The sequence below is a fragment of the Anser brachyrhynchus genome (assembly GCF_964034855.1).
Source record: "Anser brachyrhynchus genome assembly, chromosome: 28".
Lineage (NCBI taxonomy): Eukaryota > Metazoa > Chordata > Aves > Anseriformes > Anatidae > Anser > Anser brachyrhynchus.
Genome location: NC_137721.1, coordinates 469,412 through 477,035, shown reverse-complemented (window position 1 = coordinate 477,035; position 7,624 = coordinate 469,412). Strand labels below are relative to the sequence as shown.

Genomic DNA, 7,624 nt, shown 5'->3' with positions numbered 1-7,624 from the left:
CGTGCCATATGGTGCTGTGCCATGCCATGCTGTGCCATGCCATGCCATTTGGTGCTGTGCCATGCCATGCCATGCCATTTGGTGCCATGCCATGCCGTGCCATTTGGTGCTGTACTGTGCTGTGCCATGCCATGCCATTTGGTGCTGTGCCATGCCGTGCCATGCCATGCCGTGCCATTTGGTGCTGTACCATGCCATGCCATGCCATGCCATTTGGTGCTGTGCCATGCCATGCCATGCCGTGCCATTTGGTGCTGTGCCATGCCGTGCCATGCCATGCCATTTGGTGCTGTGCCATGCCATGCCATGCCATGCCATTTGGTGCTGTGCCATGCCATGCCATGCCATGCCATTTGGTGCTGGGCCATGCCGTGTCATGTTGTGCCATGCCATGCCGTGCCATGCCATTTGATGCTGTGCCATGCCATGCCATGCTGTGCCATGCCATGCCATTTGGTGCTGTGCCATGCCATGCCATGCCATTTGGTGCCGTGCCATGCCGTGCCATTTGGTGCTGTACCATGCTGTGCCATGCCATGCCATTTGGTGCTGTGCCATGCCGTGCCATGCCATGCCATGCCATTTGGTGCTGTACCATGCCATGCCATGCCATGCCATTTGGTGCTGTGCCATGCCATGCCATGCCGTGCCATTTGGTGCTGTGCCATGCCGTGCCATGCCGTGCCATTTGGTGCTGTACCATGCCATGCCATGCCATTTGGTTCTGTACCATGCTGTGCCATGCCGTGCCGTGCCATGCTGTACCATGCTGTGCCATTTGGTGCTGTGCCATGCCATGCCGTGTCATACCATGCCGTGCCATGCTGCACCACAGTGCCAGGTGAAGCCCAGAGTCCCCAGCCAGGGCTGTCCCCCCCCCATCCCTGGGACCCCCAAGGCCCGGCTGCGCCTCAGGGGCTTGGAGCCGGGCACCGAGCCGGGCACAGCGCCCACCCGGCTGTCTTTGGCACGCCAGCGACCGGCGAGGGCGATGCAAGGACCCAGGCGGACTCTGGAGTGGGGCCACTGCTGCAGGGAGCCCGGCCACGAAGCAGCCGCGGCCGCCTTTGTTCCGCCGCGCTTTTATGGCCACCTCCGCCTGCCCCGGCCTTTGTCCAGGACCGGACTTTCTGCCCCTGCCCCATGACACCGCGGTGGGGCCGGTCTGACCTGCCCGTCCCGTCCCATCCCGTCTGTCCCCTCCGGTCCTGTCCTGTCCCGGCCTGTCCTGTCCCATCCCATCCCATCCCGTCCCGTCCCATCCCGTCCTGTCCTGTCCTGTCCTGTCCCATCCCCTCCAGTCCTGTCCCGTCCTGTCCCATCCCCAATCCTGGGGACAGGATTAGGGTTAGAGTCAGGATTGGGGTTAGATTCAGGGTTAGGGTTAGATTTAGGGTTAGGGCTCGATTCAGGGTTAGGGTTAGGGTCAGGGTTAGGGTTAGGGGTTATTGTTACACGGGGGGGCAGCCTTAGGGTCAGGCTGGGGTTTAAGGTGAGGATTATGGGGTTTAGGGTTAGGGCATCCTGGCTGCAGGCCCTCTGAGGCCACCCCACTCCCTGTCCGAAGCCGTCCCTGAGCTGTCACTGGCCCCTGCCCCTCCCCGCCCCGGCGTGGGGCACCCCAGAGAGCACCCATGGGTGCTGCGGGGTTGCATCAGCAGCAGCCACACCGGGACACTGGGATGGGCGCTGCCACCACCGTGCAGGTCCCCTGGCACCAACAATGGCAGCTTTCAACCTCCCATCCCATAACGAGCTTGTGTCACCGGTCCCACGCCTGAAAATGAACACCACCCCATAACCCCCCCGGGAAAACGCGACGGGGCCGCACTTGGTTCACTTTGGTTTATTTCTTTTCTCGATTCCTTTTTTCTTTTTTTTTTTTTTCCTTTTTTTTTTCTTTCTTTCTTTTCTTTTCTTTCTTTTTTTTTTTTTTGGTTCGTTTCCCCAAACTTCGAATCCTGGTGCCAACATTGGCGTCTCGTCTCGAATAAAGGCAAAATTGCTGAAGCCAATCCTGGGGCGCCCGCGGCGCCGGGCCAGAGGCGATTCTGGGGGAGGGGGGGGTTGGCGCGTGGCTGCCCCGCACCGAGCAGGCACAAAATAAATATCGCTGGGGCTGGGGATGGGGCGGGGGGCGGAGGAGATACAAAAAAAAAAAATGGCCAAAAAACGAAATAAAACAAAAAAAAAATATTCAACCCCAAAAGGAGAACGATGAACCCAAACGGCGACTTTTGCTCGGAGGTCGTGGCTGTTTCGGGACGTGGGGGGGCGGGAGCCGAGGTCCCCACTTCGATTTTCGCGGCGAGCTCCGGCAGCGCAGCCCCGCGCCGGGGCTGGCGGGGGCTCCCCCCCCCCCGTACACACACATTGAGCCGAATCGGGGGCGCGTGGGGCCGGCGTGGGGGGGGGGTTACAGAGCCGGGCAGGTGACCTGGTGCCGGATGCCGTCGTTGCACATGAGGGCAGCCGCCCGCTCGTCGCCGTCGCCGTGCTGGCACTGCATGTAGCTGATGCCGTGGGGCGAGTAGCTGTGGTGGGCGCACACGTTGCAGGCGCGGGTCATGGTGCCGCCCGTGCTGCTCCTGCGGATGGTGGCAGAGGGGAGCCGCCCACCCCCCCCCGCCAGGCACCCATCAGCACCCAAAGGTGCCCGCAGGTTCCCAGCAGCGCCCGCTGGCACCCATCAGCACCCACACTGCTGCTCGTCAGGGCCAGCGGCACCTCTCGGTGCCCACCGATGCTCAGCAGCGCCCACCCCAGCACCCTGCTGGCTGCCATCAGTGCCACCTGTGGCACCCAAAAGCACCCTTCGGTGCTCATCGGTGCCCACTGGCACCCATTGGAGCCTGCTGGCACCCACTAGTGCCCCTCAGTCCCCACCTGTGTCAGGTGGCACCCATAGGTGACCCGTGGTGGCCGTCGGTGCCTGGTGGCACCAGCGATGCCCATGGGTCCCCTGCTGCACCCAGCGATGCCCATGGGTCCCCAGCTGCTCCCATGGGTCCCAGCAGTCCCCAGCAGTGCCCAGCGGCACCCGTTGGACCCTGCTGGCCCTGCTGGCGCCCACCCCGTCCCCACGTCCCCACGTCCCTCACCTGCAGTCGCTGCAGGTCCGCTGGCACTCCTTGCGGCGGTAGCGGCAGATGAGGGCCCAGATGAGGAGCCCCAGCAGGCTGAGGAGCAGGAGGGAGCCCAGGATGGAGCCCACGATGATGCCCGCCTGTCTTCCGCCTCCTGCCGCGGGAGCACAGCCTGTCACCGCCGGCCTCCCCGCCGGCTGTCCCCACATCACCGCACCGCGGTGGCACCCGGCGCACGGAGCCAGCCCCCGGCAGCCTCCTGCCCGTGCGTGTGTGTCGTCCCCCCTCTCCACCCCGTGGTGGCACTTACTTGGTGAGAGGCCGAGGTTGATCTGGCACACGGCATAGCCCACACGGTTGGTGACGCGGCACTGGTAGACGCCAGCGTGCACCTCGGACAGGCTATGGATCAGAAGGTCGCCAGGAGCACGTCCTGCGGGAGAGACGGCACCCTCAGCGCGGGGACGCGGGGACACGGGGACACAGGGACATGAGTACACACGGACATGGGTACACACGGACACGGGGACACAGGGACACGAGTAAACACGGACACAGGTACACAGGGACATGGGTTCCCAGGGACACAGATGCCCAGGGACACTGGTACACGGGTGCCCAGGGACATGGGTGCACAGGGACACACACAGACATGGGTGCACGCAGACACGGGAACATGCAGGCACGTGTGCACGTGGACATGCACACAGCTGCAGACAGATACGGGCAGGGTGCACACAGGCACACGGGGACAGGGGAGCACAGGGACACGGCTGCACGTGGACACGGGCACCCGAGCTCACAGGCATACAGGGACATGGATCCATGGGGACATGGGCACGCAGACGTGGGAACACGCAGACGTGGGAACACACGGATGTGGGAGCACACGGATGTTGGAGCACACGGATGTGGGTGAACATGGGTGCGCATGGACACGACACCCGTGCACAAAGGCACCCAGGCATCACATACGTGCCTGTGTGTGGACACCCATGGACGAGCGTGCGCACGGACACGGGAATGCACGAACCCCGGCATCCGTGGTCAGGTGTGCACGCGGCCATGGATGCACACGCACGTGGGCACAGGTGAGCAGGGAAAAGGATGCACACGCACACGGATGGACATGGACACGGGAACACACAGACACGGGAACACACAGACACAGCCATGAGCACCCAAGGACACTGACCCCCAGCCAGACACCCCCCCCCCACCCACCCAGGACCCCCCCACACATGCTCAGAGCCCCCAGCACCCACCTTGGATGGTCCCGTGGGGCAGGCGGCCCCCGCCGTAGCCGTCGGCCAGCTTGGCCCACTGGTAGGCGAGCGGCGAGGCCCCCCCTCGGCTGTAGCACCGCAGCAGGATGCTGCTCCCCTCGATCAGCTCCCCCTCGGTCCAACACTGCGGGGTGGCCGGCTTCTCTGCGGGGCAAGGGACACCGTCACCGCCGGGAGCACCGGGAGCACCGGGGGGACCACCGTGGCCGCCACCGTCGGGGAGGGGCCCGGGGGGCTCACCTTGCACGGTGACGATGACCTCGTGCACCGCCACGGTGTTTTTCTTCACCCGGCACTGGTAGGTGCCGGTGTCGGAGACCTGCAGGTCGGCCAGGCGGATGGAGGCGTCGTGCTGCCCCGGGTCGTTCTGCACGAAGGCCACCCTGTCCTGCAGCCCCGAGCCGCTGCCGTAGTTGACGTGGTGGTCGTGGTAGGACAGGAACTGGGGGGGGGGAGGGGGGGGGCACACAGCGGTGAGGACGGGCAGGGGGACCCCCGGGCGGGGGGGAGCGGGGAGGGAACGGCGCTGCCTGCTCCTTCCCTGCCCTGCCTGCTCCTCGCACGATGCTGCTGCATCCGTGCCAGGTCCTGCCTGGTCCTGCCAGAGCCTACCCAGCCCTGCCCGTCCTGCCTGGTCCTCCCCTGCTCTGCCAGACCCTGCCTGCCCTGCCTGTCCTGCTTGTCCCCGAATGTCCTGCTTGTCCCTGCCCGTCCTGCTTGTCCCTGAATGTCCTGCTTTTTCCTGAATGTCTGCTCCATGCCTCCACCTTTTTCCACCTTTCCTACCCCATCTTGCCTTGTCCATCTCTCCTGCCCCATCCCTCCTGCCCCATCCCTCCAGCTCCATCCCTCCTCCACCCCTCCTGCCCCATCCCTCCTCCATCTCTCCTGCCCCATCCCTCCTGCCCCATCCCTCCGGCTCCATCCCTCCTCCATCCCTCCTGCCCCATCTCTCCTGCCCCATCCCTCCGGCTCCATCCCTCCTCCATCCCTCCTGCCCCATCCCTCCTGCCCCATCCCTCCGGCTCCATCCCTCCTCCATCCCTCCTGCCCCATCTCTCCTGCCCCATCCATCCAGCTCCATCCGTCCTCCACCCCTCCTGCCCCATCTCTCCTGCCCCATCCATCCAGCTCCATCCGTCCTCCACCCCTCCTGCCCCATCTCTCCTGCCCTCCACCTCCCCGTGGGATGGGGGCAGCTGCAGAACAGCCCCACTCGGAGCTGGAGCCCTCCGTGGCCGGGGTGTGTGGGGGGGTGTCACTCACCACATTCTCTGGACCGGTCCGCTCGGGCGTGATCTGGATCCACTCGATCCCCACGCCCTGGGGACCGTTGTCTTCAGGCTCGAGGACGTAGGGGCAGCCCAGCTTCACGGAGTCACCCTTGGCCAGGTACAGCACCTCCCGGCCCTTGCTGTTGATCCTTACGGCCAGGAGGAGAGCTGCGGAGAGAAAGGCACCGTGGCACCGGGTGGGCAGCGCCTGGGCACCGCGCTCCTGCACCCCACGGCACCCCGACCCGCGCCCCTGCAGCACCCGACCCACTGGGGCACGTCTGCTGGCGTTTAGCACCCACGGGGGCTGGGTGTCCCGGTGGGACTGAGCACCCATGGGTGCTGGCAGCCTTTGGGGACAGAGGGCCACGGTGGGCTCCGCGCCACCCGCCTGCCTTTGGGCACAGCGTGGCCGATCTCCAGATGCTGGCGCTCTGCTGCCCGCGGGGTGCATCCGCCCTGGCACCCTTGGGTGCCCCGTGGCCAGGCAGCCTCCGCTCCATCCTCAGTGGCATCTCCGCAGGAGCGCAGGGACTGGCGGCGCCTACCTGGCATGAGACCCAGGAGCAGGAGCAGGCCGGCGCCGTGCCCTGCCATGACGCTGCAGCCGTGCCGGGCGGTGAGGAGGAGCGGGAGCAGAGGAGGCTCCGAGGCGACGAAGCAGCCCGGCCGTGCGGGGCCGCTTTTACATGCTGGGCCGGGGCGCTCCTCCCTGTGGGGCGGATGCCTTTGGGATGACTGAGTGGCTCCAAGCTGTGCGTGAGCGATGCCGCCCTGCTCCACTCCCTACCTGGTAATTAAGCGCTGCCATGCTATGGGCTCCCATCCAGCCAGAGCCGGGCTGGGGGCTGCAGCGCTGGGGGGCTGGGGGGCACCAGGATGCTCCAGGGCACCCATCTGGAGGAGTCGGGCAGGGATTGGGGGCTGCAGACCCACGGTGGCCTGAACCCTGGGGTGGGCAGCTCTGGGATGAGCGTGGCCGGTGGGAAAAATCCACCCGGGACCCATCGGGAGCATCCCGAGTGCGGCCGAGCACCGCGACTCCATGGCGATGCCGCCTTGGCCCCACGCAGGTCCCAAAAGGCTTTTGGTGCTAGAGCAGGACTCGGGGCAATTGCAGGAGCTTAAAGGTGTGGTTTGACCATGGGCTTAAGCTCCCGCTGATCCCTCCTCCAGTCCTGCCCCCTCGGTGAGCGGGCACGGGGATGCCGCGGGCACCATGGTGGCCACCGAGACCCCCGCCGGTGCTGGTGGCACTGGTGGGATGCGGTGTCCCAGGGCACAGCTCACTGCATGGGGACATGGGGACATCGTGGGGGCAGCACAGCCCGGCCATGCTCTGTGCAGGGGACGTGCAGCACCGCGCGGGGCGACTTGAGGAGCTGGAGGGGAGGAAGAGAGGGGACGAAGGCTGCTGGGGTCCCAGGACAGGAGCTGGGGACAAGGATGTGCTGCAGGAGGACAGGGGACTTGGGGACAGGGACGCTCTGCAGTGGGGATGGAGGATTGGGGACAGGGATGCTCGGCAGCGGACCACAGGAGCTGGGGTCAGGGATGCTCTTGAGCAGGTGACAGACGCAGGGACCAGGCTGCTCTGCGGTGGGCGCAGGACCTGGGGTCAGGGATGCTCCAGAGGTGGCAGAAGCCCCTCGGGGGCTGTTCAGCCCCTTGGGAGCCCCCAGCCGGGACCACTCTGCACCCATGTCCCCGTCCCCTCGTGGGGCTGCTCCGGCCAGTGCCCAGCGCTGCCCCGCGGCACAGCTCGGCCTCCGCCGGTGCTTTCCAGCCCGCCACTGCCCGAGCCGGCCAGGCAGCACCTCCCAGCCGGTCCCAAATGCTCCCCGAGGCCATGAGCTGCTCCATTTACTGTCCCCAAACCCGGCTCCCCGCTGCCAGTTAACCCTTGCCCGCCTCGCGCCGGGAATTGCGGGCACGTGCTGTGCCGCGTCTGTGATTTGGGGGCCGCGGCCAAGCCCCG

The 7,624-nt window shown here is 65.9% G+C and overlaps 1 protein-coding gene across 8 annotated transcripts; it reads right to left on the bottom strand.

The window, feature by feature from the left end:
• Positions 1–1,831: 1,831 nt before the first annotated feature.
• On the bottom strand, positions 1,832–6,307 carry VSIG8 (V-set and immunoglobulin domain containing 8; the record flags this gene model as incomplete). 8 transcript variants are annotated; one of them, XM_080569912.1, is made up of 7 exons in its annotated part: positions 1,832–2,588; positions 3,102–3,258; positions 3,397–3,519; positions 4,352–4,516; positions 4,613–4,814; positions 5,639–5,814; positions 6,195–6,307. In XM_080569912.1, 7 exons carry the CDS (start codon positions 6,241–6,243, stop codon positions 2,417–2,419), a joined length of 1,044 nt encoding a protein of 347 aa, XP_080426038.1. In that variant the 3' UTR covers positions 1,832–2,416. The 8 variants fall into 8 exon arrangements, with proteins under 8 accessions (XP_080426038.1, XP_080426039.1, XP_080426037.1 ...); XM_080569913.1 differs by having other exon boundaries at positions 3,102–3,240; XM_080569911.1 differs by having other exon boundaries at positions 3,102–3,519; positions 4,352–4,814.
• Between the last annotated feature and the right edge of the window lie 1,317 nt (positions 6,308–7,624).